We start from the raw sequence: 21,986 nt of genomic DNA on the forward strand, positions 1-21,986 counted from the left end.
GCTTTGCACATTAACACATTCCCTCCTCCAAGCTGTCCTAGAAGAGGTTGGAACCACAGCCCAGCTAAGTTTAGGAGTTTTGGTACAGAGGCTGCATATGACATTGCTATTATAAAAATGACAGGACAGGTAACAGCCTTTGCACCAGCACCAGCACCTTCACTGCCATTTCAGGGGCCATCCTAAGTTGGAAGCCACTCTCAGTACAGGAGCACTGACAGACCCAAAAGCTCAGCTTACCAAGTTACCTTAATTGTCATTAAGGTACTCAGGACATTCCTAGCCAGTGAAACAGAACCTACTTCTTACACAAACAAAGGGAGTGCAAAGGGAGGTCAGTCATTCATAAAACTGCAGTTGACTAGAGGGCTTGTGACTGTCTTATATCCATAATTTCACTGTATAACTGAGTACACAAGAATAATTCTCACCACAGGCTGACTTACAAGCCCTTTGCTTAAGCAGTTTAAAAGGCCTCAGTGCAAATTCTTTTTGTTTAGTAATCAAACATATTTATATATATATAGATATATATATATAAGCATATTTTTGTATGCATGTCTTGTAAATATCAAGCAGCCATTGCTTCCCCAAGCACAAACCCAAAAATTTTCAGTTGTTGCCATAAATTGCTTCAGAATGACAAATAGAAACATTAAAGCCACTTACCGAGTTCCAAAAAATGCCAGCACCTTGCAGGTCCCTGTTAACTCTTCAAGAAGTGTCAGTATGCAGGGAGAGCACCCTGACCTGCAGCAGGTTTGCTCTTCTATTTTCCATTCCCAGATGGCCTTACTGTGCCACAGCTACTTACTGATGCTCCTCCCAGATTTGGTTGGCACCTTCTCTAACCACGTGGTTCTGGAGCTCTGAAGGACCAGCATGTTTCTGCTTCAAGGATCTTGCATTTGGCAGGTGGCTTACTCTGCTCCAGGTGAAACTGGAGGACAGTGAGAAAAAGTAACATTAGGAGATATGGGTGCAAGGCTCACCAAATTGGTTTGGTGAACATTTCCAGATATAAAGAAACAAATTGCTTCTTAAAATACTGATCTCTGATTGAGTTTCAGTATTCAGGCCTCAATGCAGGATGCCGTGTACAAGACTAATCCACACTGAATGGATCACTTGACATAACCTGTGTCATCCCTAAATTAAATCATCAATAGCTCAAATTTGCACTACTCATGCAGAATTTCTTTAATAGTCCACAAGACCAAATGGCTCTATCCAGAGGGTGATTCACCATACAGGAACAGGAGGGAGGTCAAATGAATTGCCCCTCTCAAGGGATCAACAGCTGCAAATGCAGTCTTGGGGTGAGAAATTCAGATGTATTTATTGAGAAATTCAAAGCACAAGAAAGATGATTCCAGCCTTCCACCTCTGGATCTACACACATCTGGTCTATCCACATAACTAGGGTCCAATAAATCTCAGATTGAGATGAGTCAGTTGCACAGGGGCTAAGTACAGGATTAAACTATTTTTCTATCAAAGCATGTTTTCAGCATGGACCCAGCAGCACATTCTCCCTTCCCCACAGCAGCTCTGAAACTGCTGTGTTTAGTGTTTAGGCTATGGGGCAAAGTCTGAATTCCACACAGCCATCCTATAGGATGAACAGCACCCATCCAGAAAGGTCCTGAGCTCGGGCACCACATACCCAACTTGTGGCAGGCAAAAGAATTGGGTCTATTGTGAGGTGGTTCAGGTTTGCCATCTGATGGACAAGTAACAAGGTTTTTGCATTTACTAAAAACAACACCAGGATTTTCAAAGGTATTAGGAAAATGAAGATCAACTGTTAACACATGTCCAGTTAATGATTCTTTTGAAAGGAACACATGAGGTGAGCTCAGAGAGTTATGAGGGCATTCTACTAAGGTACATAAATACAGATTTTCTTCACCATTTAAATAAAACAAAACAGTTGTTAAAATAAAGGTTAGAAAGGTTTTAAATGGCCTGTGGCTGTTTGTGTGCATGCTCAGTTTTTTTAAGCAGGTTTTACACAACATTCTCTTTGTGGAAATAAACTCCTAATCCACAGCTTTTAGGAGATAAACAAGGCTCTTTGATAACTAGTAAGCATCTCACTGTGACAAAAACAGGCTGTACTTATTTTTTTAACTAGAAAAGGTAATGACAAAGATTCATCAGGCTGAATGCCCCTTTAGTTCCAGGCAGGACAGGTGGAAAATGGGTAATGTCAATATAAATACTTTCTCTAGGCTCTCTTCCCCTGCATGCTGCCCTTGCAGCTCTTACTGCAGGACGCATCCAGAATAGCTTTCAGGCTGCAGAGCGAGAGGATCTGGGAGCATACACCACCTGAAACACAATCTAGTTTATAGATACCCTCCTCAGTCTCAGCACACCCCACAAAACCACTGGAGCCCTTCTCTGCCCTTCTGCTTCATAGAGTTAAAAGTTATTAAAAACAAGGGCTCTTAACTTGCAGTAGCTTAGGGGTTATTTTTCAACCAGAGTGGAGCAGCTCACCAGACAGGTGGTAGCTGAATCATAACAGGCTGTACTTTGTTCTTGAAAGCTAGGATAAACACTTCCTACCCAAAGCCAGCACATGGCCATTCAAGATCAGAAGCCCATGCGGTGTCTGATGCTCTTCTCCCCAAAAACCAGACTTCAAAATAAAAGAGCAGGAACCTAAGAGAAGCAGCCAGGATGCAAAGGTCACTCAAAAGTAGGATGGTGATCAACAGCAAGACACTTAAAACCAGCAGCAACCACCTGAAACACACTAAGCTTCTGGGATTAGATGCAGGTTTCTTGTTTTCTCAAGCTTAATACTTCCAAAGCCTCCTGGGTCCAGCAAGAAAGTCATGAGGATTGACCGAAATGAAAGGGTCTTCACAACGTAACTGTCTTTCAGCACTTGATTGTAGGTTAATTAATAATTTATTAATTATGGACAGAACATAGTAGGATTATCTTGATTATGTTTTGAATTTAAAGGCTCTTTCACATAAGCAATAGCAGGAAATTGCTTGTTGCCTGCTTAATTTAGTCTTTCTACTTCACAACTAAAAGGACTTTGGAATGTCCTCACCTCCCTCCCACACCACAGTCTTTCTGCTGGCTCCTGATTGATAAATGTGCAAAACATGTACCAAACATGGCAAAGGAGGACAGAAAACCTTTATCGCTCCAAACTGTGAAGCATATAAACCATAATTCAAGCACTTGCTTTCAAGTGCTGAACTGATGTGTCCTGCTAACTCAGTATTTGTATCCAGTCACTTTTTTTTTTTTTTTCCCTGAAATACCTGTTTTCCTTCAAGTGGGAAGTGGGTTAGATACAGTACAGAAAGATCCACAACCCCAGCCTGAAGCCCAGCAAAACAGTAACACACACAGAGCTCCAACCACAACAGTCCTGAACTGTACAATTTGGTTCTTTAAATGTATTATATTCTATAATATATAACTTGGAGCAAACCACATCTTAAAAAAAAAAAAGCCTATAAAAGAAAAGACCACGTTAAAAAGAACCATCTTATCAAGAAGATGGACAGGTTATTAGCTCTTGGCAAGCTGGACAATTACTGTACACAAAACACACTGTAGAGAACCAAAAGGATATGGTAGAGATCTGTAAGGCTTTCTACACTTTTATTCTACTCCTGGTCCAGCACATCTTTTGATCTCATTCAGCTTCAACGTCATGTCAGAACAGTTACAAATTCATCTCCAGTATGTGCAAAATTCAAAACAATTTACATAGACAGATAAAACTACAAAAGTAAAACCAAAACTAACGGCCAGGGTCACGGGTTAACGTATTTCTTCAGAACCCAAGAGACAATAGTTTCGGTGTATTTGAAAACATATTCCAACCTTTTAAACCAAGGTACAGTTTGCTTCTACTGATAAAAAGGTTTCTATATTGAAGAAAACTAAAAGTGGATTGCTCTTGTGAACATCAACTTTTTCCTTTCCACTACAGTCCCATTTGCTGACAGACTTCTTCACACAGTGACTTTCTGTATCTCATCTCCCTCTCCCCCATGGTCACTCACTCTGTTACAGCAAAAAAACCACTTTGACTCTCACCCTGTCTTCTTCACATCCCTGACATGGATGCGAGTTACAGTAATTCCGGTGTCAAAGACACCATCCTGAGTCACTAGCTAACAGTAGTGACAGCCAGACTCCAGTAAAAGCAGATATCTTCTCCATGACTTTGAAAAGCCACTGAATAACCCCTTCCAAGCAACCTTCCCTGCTTAATGAAGATCCAGGATAACTGCTTTGTCTACAATCGAAAATGCATAGGAACTGTATTTGTCAAAAGTCCTTAGGATGAAAAAAGAACAAAAAACAGCACGACATTTCTTAAATCATCAATTCCACAGAACCTGGATTTTCATATCTGGATTGAAACATTTTGCTTTCCAGGTACAGCATGGTTTTTTCTGTGGAATTTCTACCCAGACATGGCAGTGCTGACCCTGGTGAAGCAACGGCAGAACACAGTCCAATTCCAAGCCATGGCTGGGGTTAGGCAGCCTCAGGTGTTTGGTTGGATGAAGGATGACAAAAGGCTCAGAAAAGTTCTTAGAAAGTGATCCATGTTAAAACTAGTGGTCACAGCTGATCCTGAGTCTGCTTTGGAGATGGAGCTGTTGTCACAACCACAGTGGACACTGCTTTAGTTGAGCCAGAGACTGTTCCCTGCTGGAGATGGGAGGCTGGAACTGTTTGAATTCGCACCTGTGTGAAATGGAAAGAAACAACTCATCTCAAGAACAACCTGGTGACACAATGATTGCACCTGCACTGTGCTCTGGTGAAGTACCTGCTTCTGCTGCTATGGGAACAACACCAAGCACCAAAAACACTGCCAGAACAGAATATGTCATAAGAAGATCATTCCAGCCACAGACCCTGTGAGATGGTGACAGGAGATTTCCAGATTAGAGAGGAAGGCCTGAAAACTAGTTTGAATAAAAACCTGTATGTCAGCTGCTTTTACACATTTTCAGAAGAAGGACTTGGATCCATTAGATACCATACTTCTACAGACTTGTTAGTATCAGCTGTCAATGCAGATTGACTTGGAATTACAGAACACTAAGTTTCCAGACAGAAAGATGGATATGCAAAGCAGTTACGTGATTTCTTCAAGAAAAAGTGACCCACAAAAGCCAAAGTACAAAGCACTACAAGACTGCTGCGTGTATAGAAAAATCCTGACAGGATCTTTGGTTTTACATTCATTATACTGGCAGTGCTTCAAAAACATTTAAAAACTTTATTTGGATGGAGAGAACATAAAGGTGATGATGGATTCCATGAGCTTAATGCAGACACTACAACCAAGCTGTGTGCCTGTTTTTTTTCCGCAACCCCATGTATCCAGTGTAAAGTCCTCATGGAGATGTTAAGTCATTAAAAGGCAAATAGAATTATCATTTCAGGTGCCCTTACCTGTGTGGCTTGGCCTTGCTGCTGCAGCTGCTGTAGTTGCTGTGCAGTCAGAAAACTCACAGGCTTGTTACCAGCAATCAGTTTAGTCCCTGCTGGCATTGTAGTCAGAATGATATTTCTGCCTAATCCACTGATGCTATGGAAGAATAATTGTTGAAAGGTTAGTGAACAGCACAGCAGGCTCAATCTTTCCAACTCCAAACCATTCCTCAATTGCTAGTAGATTATAGTTCTACCACATGTACTAACCATTTTAAGTAGGGGGTTTTTTTACTCCCCATAAAACTAGCAAATACACTAGCGACAAGTTTATGTCAGTATTTATAACTGACAGAGAATTAATTCAGCACACAAATCACACCCATTAACTCTGGACCATGCGCACACTGGGTTAACCTGATCAGACCTGAACATTTCCCAATGCAGAAAACAGCTGAGCACTTGAAAAATTAACTAAGGGAGACACTCTCAGAATTTATGGAAGAATAAAAAAAAAAAGCCTTCAATATCTGAATGCCAGAGGAATTCTCACTAAGGCAGTTAACTTCTCTTAAATGAAGAGATGGCCTCAGATTACAGATATTTTCAGTGTGTTATTTCTTGCTCAAACACACAGAACTAATTGAACAGCTGTTTTCAAGGCACAGAATGTTTTTTTCTTCGGTGTATTTGCTAGAACCTGCATCTCAAAATAAATAACTAAAACTTACAATCTCATTGCAGACACCATATCCACTCAGTTTCTTGCAGCTGATGGACCTGTTAACAGACTGCAATCCTATTCCAGCCTCTGTCTGCATGCTCCCCAGAAACCCACCGAACACAGACCTTCCTCAGCCGACTTTTAAAGCAGAACTACAAGATGCAATGCACTTACTTGGCGCCGATGTTGCCCTTGATGATGGGGGCAGTGACCACGCTCTTGCCCTTCACTGGCTGGCTGATCACTGACAGGGGTACTGTGATCCGTGCTGGAAGTTTGCCCTGGGGAATGGGAAGAACACATGAGGAGCCATGGAGAGCTCAGCAGAGAAACTGGTTGACAACATCTGCTGCTTTGTGGGAGTCATGCAAGCAGAAACCAGCAGCAGCTTTGCTGATGAAATCTGTGCTCCAGTTCAGGCTCCTTAAAATTCACCTCCCTCTCATTCACTACACAGCTGCCTGAACCCTGAAAATCCACATCATTTTTCCACCACTGGATCCATGATTTTTATCCTTAGGAAACAACCATAGTGTCATTTAGGTTATGTAACCACAATACAGTTTATGGTGCCTTCAGTTTAGGACATTAAAATAGCATTCAAGGATGAAATCAGTAAAAAAGTTAATACAAGTAACAAGCACTTCTAGTTCTGAATGTTCTATGACACCATTCCAAGGGAAATTATTGCCAAAGTGTGCGGCAAGACACAGAGCTGCATGAGGCAGGACTTCAGATATGCAAAGTTTATTTCACTTACTTGCAAAAGGACATAAGGGAAGTATCTGACTTTTGGGGGGCATTTAGCTGCAATTTGAATACCATAAAATGAGTTGCAGACCCATACCCAGAATACAAGTCGTGGCTGCCCCATCCTCGGAACTGTTCAAGGCCAGGTTGGATGAGGCTTAGAGCAACCTGATCTAGCGGAAGGTGTCCCTGCCCATGGCAGGGGATGGGACTGAATGAACTTTAATGTCCTTTACAACCTAAAATTTACAACCTAAATACAACCATTGTATGACTGCCATATTTATTTGAGTCTCTGTGGATGCAAAGAGCAGTCTTCAGCCATAAAACATCAGTATAGTTGGCACCCCCTTCTTTCCCCACCCCCAGTGAGAGCTCAGCATTACTCACTGCCTGGGATGTAGATACCACTGTGGTGCTGACAGGCACCTGCCGCACAGCCGTGGCTCCTGTACCAATGGTTATGGGGGTTCCTGCAGCTCCTGAGGCCACAGCAACTGCTTTGGACACTGTGGCACTCATGGTGGGTAAGGAGGTGTGGCCTGTGCCAGCAATGCTCACTGCGGAGGACGACGGCACCTGCTTAGCATGAGTGGCTACAGTTATGGTCTGCCCAGCTTTGGGGGGTATCACACCCAGCCCCTGAACAATTCTGATAGTGGCAGCTGGCTTGGCCTCCGTGGATGCCACCGTGGTTATGGCTTTGCTCTTCTGATCTGTCACAGTCATGCCCAGGGCAGGCATCAAGCGGAAAGCAGAACTTGTCGGCTCTGCAGTCTTTAAGTCAGGAGTCACTTTAACCACGGTGCCTCCAGCTGGGCTGGAAGAGGCAGGAGACACCGTGCTTGTCTTGGCTGGAGACTCAGCAGTCTGGACAGGGTTGGATGTCACGTGCAAAGTCGCAGAGATGCCTTTCCCACCAGCACTGCTTCCTGCAGCTGCTGTGAAGAGGTCCTGCGTCAGTTTGACAGTAGTGACTTGAGACTTGGCCAGGGTGGCCATCATATCCGGAGTGATGCGCAGCACCGTTTGTCCCTTTGCATCCGTGGTGATGGAGGATGGGGGCAGGCGCAACACATCCTTCCCCTGGATCCGAAAATTGGTCGCTGTGAGTGGAATGCCACTTCCAGCCTGGGTCTTCACGCCGAGCTGTCCTGTAATAGCCACCTGGGAGAGATCAAAGAAATGGTTCTGTCAAACTGGGACAAGGTCTAAGGCACACTCAAAGCAGAACTTCCCAACAGAATGATGTTTGCTCCCACTAGAATGCAAGTGGAATAAGACTAGCACTCAGTACACTACTGAAAATAGCTCAGGCTGTTTATCAGATGGCATTCCCAATCCCACCTGAAATAGGAAATAGTTGTGGGGTTGGTTTCTTTTCCAAACAAAATGAAGGAGAAATCACTGAAGAACCTGCACAAACACATCTTTCACATGTACGTGAAAAAAGGGCTCAAACACACAAAACCAGCAACTGTGTCAGCCTGCACAGTCCATCAACTTACACAGCATTACAGCTCTCAGATGTTCAAATCTGCACAACAGGAAACAATCAGGTCGCGGAGCCCGGTTCCAAGTCTCTCATTCCCTCTCACCTGCTTGATGATGTTCTGGCCAGCCACGTTCTGAATGATAGTGGTGGTGGAGGTGCTTGCAGCAGAACTGCCCGGAGAGCTGGTCACTGGCTTCACAGCAGGGCTGGGCACTGCAGGCAGCCCCGTCACAGTGATACCTGCCTGGCTGGCCATGGAGCTTCCTGCTCTTGGCACCTGCACAGGGTTACTTTGAGCTTTTACAGGCAGAGTCATCACAGCCTACAGAAGAGAAGAGGAAGACCATGAGCAGACTACCACAGTAGGAACAGTCATGATTCTTCTCTGTATTGTGTTAGCTTGTGAGTTCAGGGAAGTTCACAAGAATTCCCTTGCAAGGATTCCAGCTGCTTGGAATTGTAGTGAGGTGGGTGTCAGTCTCTTTTTCCAGGTAACAAATGACAGGACAAGAGGAATTGGCCTGGAATTGCATCAGGGAGGTTAAGTTGGATATTAGGAAATTTCTTTTCACAGAAAGGGTTGTAAAGCATTGGAATGGACTGCCCAGGGCAGTGGTGGAGTCACCATCCCTGGAAGCATTCAAAAAAATGTGTGGACGATGCACTTAAGGATATGGTTAGTAGTGAACACGGCAGTGTTGCTGTGTTCATGGCTGGACTTGATGATCTTGACAGTGCTTTCCAAACTTAACGATTCTGTGACTCTAAGTTCTATGGGCTTTTTATGTAATGCACAATTTAATGATGCCAGGTAAATATGTGAAAAACAGAGTACTGAACAGTATGGCATATGTAAAACTGTTTCTGTGCTCTTGCCTGAAGTTAACACATGCTCCAAATGCTTGTGCATCATACTAAAACGCTGCAAGTCAGATCAGATGCCAGATGCTCTACCCCTTCCAACTCACCTGAGGGAGCACTTTGGTTTGTGTGGCTGTAGCTGGAACACGGATTTGAGGCACTGACGTGGGCTGCTGCTGCTGCTGGGTGACCACTGGGGCTTGTTGAGACATAGGTGGGAGGCTGGACTGAGCAGTGACCACACGGACCTGTGGCAGGCCTGAGGAGCTGCTGTGACTGACCACACGTGGGGTGGGTGCTGGCCCCGGCTGCGCCTGTGAGCTCTGAGCTGGGGACAGCAATGTCCCCAGCTGGGGCATGGTGGGAGAAGACACCAGGAGAACGCTATGGAAAGACAAGGCCAGTAGGTCAGCAAAGATGAAGGAAATTCACACAATCACAGAATCACTGAGGTTGGAAAAGACCTCTGAGATCATCGAGTCCAACCTGTGACTGATCCCTACCTTGTCACCCAGCCAGAACACTGAGTGCCATGTCCACTTGTTCCTTGGTCTCCTCCAGGGATGGAGACTCTACAACCTCCCTGGGCAACCTCTTTCAATGTCTAATTATGCTTTGTGAAGAAATTCCTCCTGATGCCCAACCTGAACTTCCCCTGGCACAGTTTGAGACTATGCCCTCTTGTCATGCTGCTGTTTTCCTGGGTGAAGAGCCCAACTCTCACCAGCCTCCAGCCCCCCTTCAGGGAGTTGCAGAGAGTGGTAAGGTCACCCCTGAGCCTCCTCTTCTCCAGGCTAAATAACCCCAAACTCCCTCATTTGTATAATTCATTACTGAATTTTACAAATTATTGAAGAGCAGCCAGCAGCATTCCCAAGTGACATAGGGGACAGAAGCAGTACCTCTGGCTGGGTTTTGCTGGCTCTGACCCAGCACCAGATACACTCTTGCTGACCGCAGACACCGGTGGGGGTGAGATGGGTGTTGCTGGCAATGCAGGGGCAGTTGGTGTCACGGGAGTCACAGGAGTTGCTGGCATGCTGGAGTCACTGAGGCTCAGCTGACTAGGATCTGCTGTGCTGGTGGGGAGGGCTTTCATAGTACCCTCCTTACTACTCGACTTCTACAAAGAAACCACATTCAGCATCACAACATCTGGGGTTAATTGCTGCACTTTACAGTAGGCTGAGCACTTCAACCTGAGTTCTGTATGGTGGTGAATGACACCCTGCTGTTAAATCCTGAAATCCAATATGACTGACTGTCTGCCTTTCCCCAGCTGCAACCCTGGATGAACTGGTGTGTTTGGCTGCTCGTGCACCTCAGTTGTGACAAACATTCAGAACATGCAGATTTCCACCTTGGTTAATGTGCCAATAGACAAGTACTTCAGAAATATTTAGTATCAGACATTCAAACCCTGACTGCTTCAGCAGAGGAAGGGGGAGAACAGCCACGTTCCAGACACTCTGTGACAAATTAACCTCAAAACTAGATCTGAAAGACCATCCCTTTCATAGAGAGCACAAATGAGAGGATAACAGTGGACGCTGTGTGGAAGAAAAGTTCCCTCTCTCCCTGTTCATTTTGTGCACTGACATTCATATACATCATGAATTACTAATCCAAACATGGTAATTTTCATCACCTGCTATGGATGCAGAATTTATGGTTTAAATTAAGACTAATCTCCTTCTCAATCCCAAAAGCAGTTGTGCAACCCTGAGCAAAGAAATCTACCATTTTAGCTGGAGGTTTTGGCTTCTGAAGAGCTTTTTTGGCCTTTGCTGCAGCAGCTTGAGCATGATGGATCCGTTCTGCAAGGACAAATTAATGGTTAGAGCTCCTGAACACAAGGAGACTGATTAAAGGAAGAGGCTAAGTAAGAGGTGCAGATTCTTCTTCAGACAAGGAATTAAATACACAGTCATGTAACAGTGCAAAGAAAAACATCTAGTAAATTAGCCAAAAAGGCTGAAAATAAGACACATAAAAGCATATATCTGCAGTTCTTGCACATGGGATGGTATTTTTCAAACAAATGCTCTCTAAGACTGGCTTTAAGTGCTGAAGGACTAACATAAGTAAATTGACTAGGGAAAAAAGCTAGACTGACAAATTGGTGTTCACGATCCATCTTTATAAACATTTTTAATTTTTAAGATCACCAACCCAGGCTTACCAAACTCTTCCTCGCTCCTGTCCCGGTGCAGGTAGATCCACAACTTCCGCCCAATATCGTATTTCACACAGGGATCTTTCTCATAATGCAATCGGTCCAGAGCACCACTAACCACAGTGTTAACCTGAAGTTCAGAATTCACAGATTACAAGACATCCCTCACTGGACTAGCCAAAAGTGATGAACAGAAACACGATCCTATCTGGTATAAAACCTGAGTAAGCTGTGAGCAATCTCCATCTGAGTGAGAACTGACTGAGGACAGAGATTGCATCCCAGGATGGTGTTTGCCACCTTGGGTTACATGGAGCTTCCACCAAAGCTCTGAAAATTGACTGTTCCTCAATCTAAAATGTGAGCAGCTCCAAGACAGTGTTAACTCTGTGGCTTTTCTAGCTGGTTTTTCATCATCCAAAGTCGGTGCATATTTGCAGCAGCTCGTCATAGTAGCACACAGCTCCCTTTTGCTCATCACAGCAGCATAAAATCTATTGGGCCTTTGCCACTGAATACTGCCTGGGTCCATGCAGTGTATTTTTCTGAGAATCTGAGGCCAGACATGACATCCAACTTACCTGAGCACTTGTGACATCTGGAGCTAGGAACTGGGAATCTTTGAGCAGCTCACAGATTTCAGCTCGAGTTCCCTCTCCATTAGGAAGGCGAGCAGCAGCATCACGAACTGAAACACAAAACTAGAGCTTAAACTTCCAGCTGTAACTGGACAACGGTACTCAGGTACTCCATCAGATCAATTTTGGGACTGCTCTATTACCCTTGCTCCCACAGTGTCTACTTGCTTACTAAAATCTAGCCCCAAAAATCCGAGGAGAGATTATAAAGGATCATTTTAAAGAACATAAACTGTGCCAACTTTGTGCTAATAGCGATGAACTTGGGGAACAGCATTCAACCCCAATGTAGATTCCTGAAGTCGTTGTTTTAGGGGTCAGAGGAATGTTCTTCTTGACAAAAGTTTTTCTGGCCATGACCTTACCAAGGGATAAAATGGTGACATATGCTGGTCTGTCTGAGCGCAGGAGAGAATGTTCCCGGGCTTTGTTTAAGGAGGTTTCCTTGTCAAACACCCCTTTCACAGGACCAACAACCGACTCGAAGCCATGCATGCGGAAGGTGAAGGCTTTGTGGGGCTGGCTGTAACGGTAACGCTCCTGGAGGTGAACATAAGAGCACTGACTTTACCCGGAAACATACAGCAAAGCCTCATGTCATATTACTAAGTAAGTTGTTATTCTCTAGAGAAAGCCTTTTTAAACTAAAGGCTCAAATACTGCTATATAGACTTATTTTGGATCAAGAAAATCACAAACTAATTAATGCAAAGTACAATGCTCCACTTAAGCAAGGTGTGCAGGTACAACGCATTTACTGTCAAGCAGCTGCACAGACTAGAGAGGTGCCAGAAATACAAGAGATACACCTTCTGTCCCCTTCCCCTTCATCCCTTTATCTGGCTGAAGAGAGATTTTCAAAATTTAACTTATAAATTTTGTCCTGCAGACAGCACATGGAGAGAAGGGAGAAGAATCCCCATCATGTGTTTTCCCTCTAATTCCCACTTGCATCTACTACAGATAACTAAGTGGATGGGTGCACTTATTGACACTTATTTTTTGCTTGCACACATACACGGCCAAAAAATAAAGAGGTAAGTAGAGGATGGTGGGGGATAGCAAAGGAGACAGTGGGGCTGGCACAACCAACTGACACTATCAATTTCGTTAATTTTATCCAATTAGCTTTTACCAAATTAATTTTACCCACTGGAAATACTGATGGTTTTGAAACAAGGCTATGTCATAGCAAGTTTTATGCAAGGCCAAGATACTGACTTCAAGGCAGAAGCAACATATCAATTCTTCACATTAACTACATTTGTGTAGAGTATAAAACTGCCATCCTACACAAATTCTCCTGATTCAGTGGCCAACTGTTTTAGCAAGTGCCTTTAAAATTAAGAGTCTCTTCTTACTTGCTCTTGAAACACCCGTTTCTCCTCTCCAGTGCTAGGCCGAACTACATAGTCAGTCCTTCTGAAACAAAGGGCACCATCAGTTCTGAGCACAAGAAGCCCACAGCAGTCCCAAACGATGAATCCCCTCATCCTTCTGCAAATTCTTCTGAACAAATCCTGAAAATATTTAATGCAACAAAAGCAAGCCCTGCAGAGATCTTAAAGTATGCTATGTGCACTACCTGAAGGCGACCAAGGACTATAAATCATCTCATTAGCAGAACCTAAGCTAGATTGCAGCTTTGCTCTGATAATATAGGTGAACTTGGATAAAATCAGTTGATTTTATGAAGTCTAGTTACTGCATTTATAAAATCAAACTATCCTGCCCCATGATGTAAATTGTTTTATTTTAAGATCCAGACGCACAAGGCCCAAATCTCACAGCTTCAGCAGCATTACAAAGGTTTTCAAGCAGTGTTGCACACTTACACTCTGGGCAGTGGCATGGCATCCGAACTGTCCTCATTTTCCTATTGAGAAAGAAATGTCAATGCTGGGTAGAACACAGTCAGGCTTCATGTTCCTAGAAGGTAATTTTTGTCTCACTCACTTTGAAAAAAGTCTGGTCTTTGGTCTCCAACCAGAGATGAAACAGTGCTGCCAGTTCCTTCTCATGATCTTGGTAACTACCTAGTAAGAAATCATGAAAATGTAAAAATAGAACTCTTTTAATTGTTAGGAAGCCAGATGCTTGTAATTCCCACTCCTCTCCTGTTCCCTTCTCTCCTCAATGTATCACCAGTCACAGATGTTCACACTGCAATATTTGAACACCTCCAGGCTTAGGAAATGCTAAATCCCAGCGATTCCCCTGTGCTGGCACAAAAAAGATGGTGCTTCAACTCCTAGCACAAAAGGCAAGATGCTGTTTGGGACACAGTCCCCTGTTCCCACTCTCCAAAGTAATCCCAGTTACTGAATCCATGAGCAGAAACACTGGCCTACATAACCTCCACCAAAAACTGAGAAAGGGATCAGAGGAAAAGCTTCCTGACTCCAAATCTCTGCCAGTTTAAGCCTGCAAATATGATCACTAGAATCACCATAGTTAAGAATGAAAAATTCTGTGTAGTAACTAAAGGAATGAACATAAACAAAGAACATCTGCAATACAATCAGTATGAGCCTGAGCACACTGATCATTAAGTTGCTCTTTGGTTCCCACTTTTAAAAATGAGAATAGTATCAGTTTTCTCTACAGAGAAGCTTAATTTCTTTGCAATTGTGATAATTACTAATTACTCTGAATCATCAGAAGGTATGCTTTACAAAAGGGAAAATAGGAAAGTGTTCAGACAAATTTGAAGGCTAACAAACATGGTTAAGTCAGCAACAGAAAGAAATACAGCCCCGTGCCTTTGTTCATTTATGCTCTGTCTGCTGCTGATACTGATGTCTTGCGAACACCTCAAATCCAAAACATGTATTAGCTCAGCTAAAAGAAAAGAAAGTGCCTAACCATGGAATTAACGGCTCTGTTTCTCTCCAGGCTGCAGAAAGATGAAAAGTAAAGCTCTGGAGAAAACAACAAACCTTTACTATTGTACACATCATAGAAGAATACAAGGTACTCACCAAGCAATTTCCACTGCTGAGTTTTCTCCTTGAATTCAACAAAAGGTGAGAAGCTGGAAGGAGCATCTACAATGACATATGTACATGTCAGGGACATTATACCATTGTCCAACCTCAAAATCCTATTTTGGTTATGCAAACTGTCAAGTTAAAGACTCACAGTGACAGACAGAACATTTTAAATGATTATGTAAGTACATCTCTAAATTGATCCTTGCCCTTAGGAAGGGGATAGATCCCTTTATGACCTTAGGAAGGTGAGCATGTCAGAGTATAAGGGCAATCACAAGGAAAGAACAGAACAGGATAATGAGCCTTCCAACAACAGGTTGTCAGCTAAGAGCCTGTTCCTGCTGTTCGCCATGTTCAGACCAGTTATTTAGGGCACTGGGGTGAGAAAATTGCCAGTTGAGGACTTTATCTTCAAGCTGAAGAGGAAAAAGAAATACAAGGCCCCAGCGATTGTTACTGTACAGTGAAAATTCATGGGCTCATGGGAAGAGAACTTGAGATTTACAATATTCACCAGCATTATGGACAATAAGCTGCAAGGCCACCACAATCTACTCTGTCCCTGCCTTTAAAACTTCCCACTAAGCAAATCAGAACCACAGAATAATTCAGTTTGAAAGGAATGGCTGAAACTCAGCTGGCCTAAGCCCAAGGTGGGCCAACCTCATGTTTCAGTGGATTGCTTGGGGCAACATCTAGTTTGACTTTTATCTCCAAAGACAACTACAACTTCACACAATGGGGGAACAGACTAATTCCTTCCTGCTTCAAATACCCTGCCTGAAGCCAAGATTAGAAACAGTCTGTCTAGAGGCAATTTCACACACATTTTCACATACTTGGGAATCATGCTGGGTCTTACCTACTATCCACATGCAAAACAAGTCAACCACAACCAAGACATGTCAACCAAATGGCCTATCGCAGAAATACTGCCAAGCAATACAAGGATTTATTGCAGTGATGAATGAAAAGTTGATTCGAGCTATAATGCAAACCAGCACTGACTAGAACAGAGGAACAAGCACAATTAGTATTTTAACATCTCTTCTTACCTCTGCTATCACCTGCCAAATACTGCAAGGCAGGTAAAACCAATTCAGACCAATTAGGGGCAAAGGAGAACCAGTTATTTAGTGCACTGGCATGAGAAGATTGCCAATCGAGAACTTTGTCTTCAAGCTGAAGAGGAAAGATTATTATTTTATTAATGATCTCACAAGTTTAAACTATGACTGTCTTCACAGAAAACAAACCAGCTGAACATATGCAGGGGACAAAAAGGTTTTTATGTACGTGAAATAATCACCTGACTTTTTCAAGTAACACAGCACCAAAGAAGGGGAAAACACTTCCCCATCTCTGCCCTTAATACAGAAAATATATCTAACCATGATCTATAGAATGGGTATGGAAAGACTCATATATTCAATTGACTAAACTCATGAAACATGTTAAAACCAGAATGTGGTAGCACTCCCACAGGGTTTAATTTCTTTAATATGTAATCTAAATCTTATTATAATTTACAGCAAAGTAAGTCTAGAGAAAAGTTACTATTACAAAGCTGTAAGCTCCTCTATTCTTTGATTTTGCTTCCTGCAAAGATTCCTAGTAAGTGGGTGGTTCCTTACCACAGAGAGAATAGCAGGTCCTTCCAGAAACAGTATCTCCAAAAGAAGGAAAAAGAAGCTGGATGATATTTCATTTATTTCAAGGCATGGCTTCATATCTTCAAGAGGTCTTCAAAACAAAGAGAACGGAGAGTAAATCCTCTGAGTAAATATTCACCTCCATATACAAAGACGAACACCACATATTTCACACATCCCAAACTGCGTGAAAATGCAGCCTGCAACAGTCCCACAAAAACGTGAGCTGAAACATGTTGCTTTTCCCATCCATGTTAGGTGTTCAGGGCCCTCTGGAACACTTACTCCTCTTTGACAGATGACAGAGGGAGGGGGGAAAAATCCTGAGACATTGATGGGAGTCCATCTGCATTGCCAAGAGAGTCAGCCAAATCTTCCACCTCAGATTTAATAATCTTTGGCTTCTTTTTTTTCTTATCTTCCTTGTCCTTCACCTTTTTCTTGAGGGTTGCAAGGTCAAATAAGGCTTCAGATATGATAAAAGTTAAAAAGAATACTTAGACAGCTTCTTACTATACCTTAATGAGAGTCATAAACTCTCATTTAAGTATGTATCTAGAAAGGTATGTTGTATGCACTCGTTCACACCTCAACCATTCCACCTTTCCAGCTGCTGTCATAAATCTTCACTTTTCCCCTCAACAGAAAACCTCTAGTTTTTAAACCAACATATATGAAATAAAAAAGCAAAGGATCCACTGACTTGCTAAGGAACCTTTCCTGCCAGCATTCACTCGAGTCATGATGTCCTCAAGGGTCAGGTCTGTCGTGACTAGATCAGGGTGATCCTACACAGGAAAACAGTAGAGAAATTAAAATGAGAAAGGACAAAGTGTTAAGACAGCAACAAGGTGAAGAAGTACCCAAGTACTAAAATGCACCAAACTCAACAAGGTTATTAAATTATTTACTGCAATAAAAGTTGAGAAGTCTTCTAACCCTGAAATCCAAAATTTTGTCCCTCCAAAACACATAACTAAAATTACAAAATCCTTCTATCAAGATAAACATGGCCAGAAGCTGTATCTGTACACTGACAATTGAACCCAGGTTACCATAAAGAGCTAATGGGTGGGTGCACACAAAAAATAGCAATCATTTCGTCACCCAGAAGTACTCTGATCTTTATGGCAAAGAGATAAAAACATCAAAGTTAAAATGTGGTCCCACTCCCCAAGACTTTTTGACATCTTACAGGCTGACGTTTTCGTTTCTCATGGTGCTTCTTCAACATCATCTTTAAATCACTTTCCCCAAGTTCTATCTTGTCTGCAACGAAAATAATTATTCGCAGATTTTTTCATCTGTTGTTACCTTCCACACTTAGAATGCCATTTTCTATCCATTTACACTTCCAGCAATCTCCAAATTTCAGTAACTAATTTCTCCATATATGAATTTCCTTCATTCATTCATACATTCATTTCAGTGCTTCATTCTGTCATCTGACTTCATTGCTGATGCAAACATGGAAAAGAAGCCAGAACCAGCTCGAAGAGTTTTCAGAATTGGTTACAGTCACTATAGGAGGAATTCTCAAGTATTTTGAACTAGACTATGCTAATGCTTCAACCACTAAAGGCAAAATATAATAGAGGAATCAGTAACATTACAGAAACTGATTCTTGTGTTCAAATACTGGCCTTGCAAGAAGAAAAAGATTAAACTGGGAAAAGAGCCAACTATTCTGAAGACTGCAAAAATGAAGCATCCCATGATTTCCCATCAAGCAACAGATTTTAAAGGTGATTTCTTACAAGGTCTCAAGGTAACTCACCCCCTCTATCCATACTGACCCTTTGTTTGGTTCTCACCTGCAGTTTTCATGTCCAAGGTTGACAACGTGGGGATCACTCTCAGGGGAACTGGTGGACTTGAACAACGTGCTGGAGAACTTGGAGGCCAAGAGATTAGATCTAAAACAGAGGTATAAATTTACTTCTGCAAGACCCATCACCAATCTGTTTAACTGTTACCATGTGTTCGTTAGATCCCAGCCAGTGGAAATAGAGCCCAGAATCAAAAATATGTCTTTTTTCCATTCACACCTGGAGTCTTCAGTTCAGCCCAGGGCATTACCTTCTTCATCAGAAGACAAGGCAGTGTCTCCACACTCCTCTTTTACTTCCCTCAGGATCTTCAAGTAGCGCCGATGTGTCCGTCTGTCTCGTTCTTCTGAGTCATATGTTGGTGGGAAGTGCTTTCTCCTTAGGGTCATGTCAGGGCCTCCTTTCCTGGCTAATTCCAGCAAGTGCTGAAAGGAGAGATTCATGTGACATTAGCTATGTCAGCTACAGTGCTGTAAGCAAGGACAGGTAAGCCCAGGTCAGATAACTTGCAGCAAAGCTTACCATGAGGTGCCATCAGCACCTCAGATCTGTACAAGGGGAACCTTAGGAAGGATCAGTATCTGCCAAACACAGTATTTTAAACCTAGCATTTTAGACCATCGTTTAAAGGGCAGAAAAAAAAATCAGTGATATGCGTGCAGAAGAAGGTGCAGAAATTTCAACTATCTGTCATTTTATGTGAACTGTTGAGAAGAACTTAAATCATTGGTGTGAGGTGTAGTTTCCACACAAATATGTAACAATGTGTCCTTTGGAAAAACCATTTTACCTCTCATGGCTACAGAGGAAATAACTTCCTATGTATTCCACATTGTTGCCCAATTAAGTTGTGGATGCCCCATCCCAGGATGCGTTCAAGGTGGAGCAACCTTGTCTAGTGAAAGGTGTCCTTGCCCATGGCAAGGGATTGGAATGAGATGAGCTTTAAGGTTTCTTCAAACCCAAATCATGCTGGGATTCTCTATTTCCCACCACATTTTAGGCCATTTTATAAAGACAGACTTTCTTCTTCATCCCTACATACCAAATGTTTCCAATGTCTAATTATAATGAAAGCTAAATGAGCAATAAACACATTTCAGTGGGCAAAAATTTGCTCACAGCAGTATCCCCAGAGGAAGACTTTACCAGAGATTTGCAGGAATGAGTATCAGAGGTTTGGATCCACATATTTTCTAACTGTATTTAGCAACTGTAGTTGCTTCAGAAGTGGTAAACAAAGGTAGAATGACTTGTTAAGAAAATAATAAGTTGGAAAGGTGCAAATGCAGGAAGTGGGAACAAGATGGGCATGAAAAGAAGACAGGTCACACGAGTGAGAGCTATGAGACTTACAAAACCTGAAATCTGCAAATATAGCAACGGGTCTGGAGCTCTCTCTGGCTCACTGGAAAATCCAGAAGCATTACTCATTCAGTTCATTACAGGAAACGCCTCAGAGAACTGTGACTGCACCAAGACACTTTTAATAAAGACAAGTTATTCATCCCAGAGCACACTCACATTGCGGGAAGCGAGGATCTGCTTGAGAAGCCTGTAGAAGTACTGCTGCTGGGCACTCAGGTAGCGCTTGTACTGTGACTTGTAACAGAGCTGCCGGTACTTCACCACCTCGGGATTGAAGTGTCCATCTGTAACAAAGACAAAACACGTACCTAGGTTTTCAACTGCTAGCTGAGAACTTGCCCCAAACCCGTAGAGAAGCTCATGAGACTGACTGACCCCGAAAGAGTTTCTGGGCGATGTGCAGCGGGTTCCCAAACCGAAAGTTCTCCCCACTGAACAGCGCTGAGATGAGCTTGTTCTGATGCTCTCGGTTGTTCTCAGGGAAGTGAGGCAGGAATTTTTTTAGGTGCTCTTGCTGCTCATCTGTCAGGACCTCCTGCCACGTTGACAAGCTGACAACCTCAAAGAAGATCTCAGGCTAAAGAAAGCAAGAAACAACAGTAAAGAAAATGCAGCCACGTCCTTGACCATTTTATAGCCCTTGATGCTTTTTAAGTAACACCAATCATGAGACAATGTTTTATAAAACACAGGAAATAATAGAGCATAAAAAGGAAAGGTCAAGAAATTGATACTATTAATAAGAAAACAAATTCAAAGCTTGAAACTATCTTCTTAAAAGCAATTTTAAAATAATAAGAACATAACAGAACTGATTTAAAAGATATTGTCCTGAGATTAATCAAACACTTGCCACTTTTCCCAAGGCAGTCAAAAACACCTCCCTTTCCAGTCCGCTCTGTAAGCCCCAAAAAGGGAGTTAAACATCCTGCTTATATAGAGGTTATGATAAGGTGAAGTGTCTCAGCACTACTCACATCCTCCAGGAGGTCCTCAGGCAGACTGACCCGGGTGGTGCCCAGCATGCAGTCCTCCATGATCCGTGTGCAATTGCCTTCCAGCTCCAGGGGGTCTGTGAGCATGTGATCCAGAGAATCCATCCTCCAGCCCTCCTGCTCCTGGACAAAGACAGCAAAACCCTCAAAAAACAAAAATCCCAAACCCAGATACATCCATCCTGATGAGAGGAATGACGGAGGACCCACCTTTGATGGGTAGCTGTTTAAACGGAAGCTATGGAATTGGCCTACAATATCTGTGTGTATATATATATATATATATATATATATATATATATATATATATATATATGTGCATGCATGTAGACACACACATACATATGTATACATATCAAACCCATACATACACACACATATATATAAAACACACATAGAGAAGCATTTACTCTTCAATTACAACACAAGTCATGCCAATGGAGAAGTGCTTTTCCAGACAGGTAGACTGGGAAGTATAGCTGACCCATCACACTCTCCTTCCCACCTGCAGGAACTCTTTTCAACACTGCTAAACACCAGGACAGACTACATTTAAATCCTAAAGGCGATTTTAGCGTGCAGAACCGAAAGTCAAGTCTAAGGTGGGGTTTGCCTCAGGTTGAAGGTGTGACAGGGCCAGGAGCCCCGTCCCCTCCAGCGCGACAGAGCCGGAGCGCTCTGAGCTACGAAGAAATGCATAAAACATGCGAAATAAAGAAAAGGGCAATAAAAAGCCGCAATAAACCGGGTGGGACAGCGAAGAAAACAGAAAAACACGTTTATTTCATACCCCTCACGCGGCCCGGCTGAAGGCGGAAGGCGGCGGCGCTGCCGCGCCTGCGCGAACGCCCCGCCCTGCCGAACTGCGCCTGCGCGCGGCCGCGGAGTCACGACAGGCCGCAATAGCGCAGTGGCCTGAAAGAGGGTAAGTTTGTAAATTCCCCTAAAAATACGGTAGTTGTGGAATGCTGAAGCTACCTATCAGTGGCAGATTTAAGCGGCTTGACTGCAGTCCTGTGCAGTGGATTAGTCATTGAGATGCTCTGTTAACATTACAATGAAGTGTTGAAAG

At 43.0% G+C, this 21,986-nt stretch overlaps 1 protein-coding gene across 3 annotated transcripts; it reads right to left on the minus strand.

Moving 5' to 3' along the window:
* Nucleotides 1–3,619: 3,619 nt before the first annotated feature.
* On the minus strand, nt 3,620–21,780 carry NFRKB (nuclear factor related to kappaB binding protein). 3 transcript variants are annotated; one of them, XM_059866988.1, is made up of 26 exons: nt 21,705–21,780; nt 20,897–21,037; nt 20,295–20,496; nt 20,076–20,203; nt 18,802–18,976; nt 18,537–18,638; nt 17,918–17,991; nt 17,426–17,510; nt 17,008–17,188; nt 16,705–16,813; nt 16,126–16,252; nt 15,059–15,124; nt 14,034–14,113; nt 13,913–13,953; nt 13,439–13,496; nt 12,443–12,617; nt 12,021–12,127; nt 11,446–11,569; nt 11,004–11,080; nt 10,166–10,386; nt 9,371–9,647; nt 8,506–8,724; nt 7,298–8,074; nt 6,332–6,438; nt 5,455–5,590; nt 3,620–4,737 (listed from the first exon to the last, which is right to left on the minus strand). In XM_059866988.1, exons 2-26 carry the CDS (start codon nt 21,017–21,019, stop codon nt 4,612–4,614), a joined length of 3,897 nt encoding a protein of 1,298 aa, XP_059722971.1. In that variant the 5' UTR covers nt 21,020–21,037; nt 21,705–21,780; the 3' UTR covers nt 3,620–4,611. The 3 variants fall into 3 exon arrangements, with proteins under 3 accessions (XP_059722971.1, XP_059722970.1, XP_059722969.1); XM_059866987.1 differs by having other exon boundaries at nt 13,439–13,499; XM_059866986.1 differs by lacking the exon at nt 21,705–21,780 and having other exon boundaries at nt 13,439–13,499; nt 20,897–21,056.
* Between the last annotated feature and the right edge of the window lie 206 nt (nt 21,781–21,986).

This window comes from Haemorhous mexicanus, chromosome 24 (genome assembly GCF_027477595.1).
Source record: "Haemorhous mexicanus isolate bHaeMex1 chromosome 24, bHaeMex1.pri, whole genome shotgun sequence".
Classification (NCBI taxonomy): Eukaryota; Metazoa; Chordata; class Aves; order Passeriformes; family Fringillidae; genus Haemorhous; species Haemorhous mexicanus.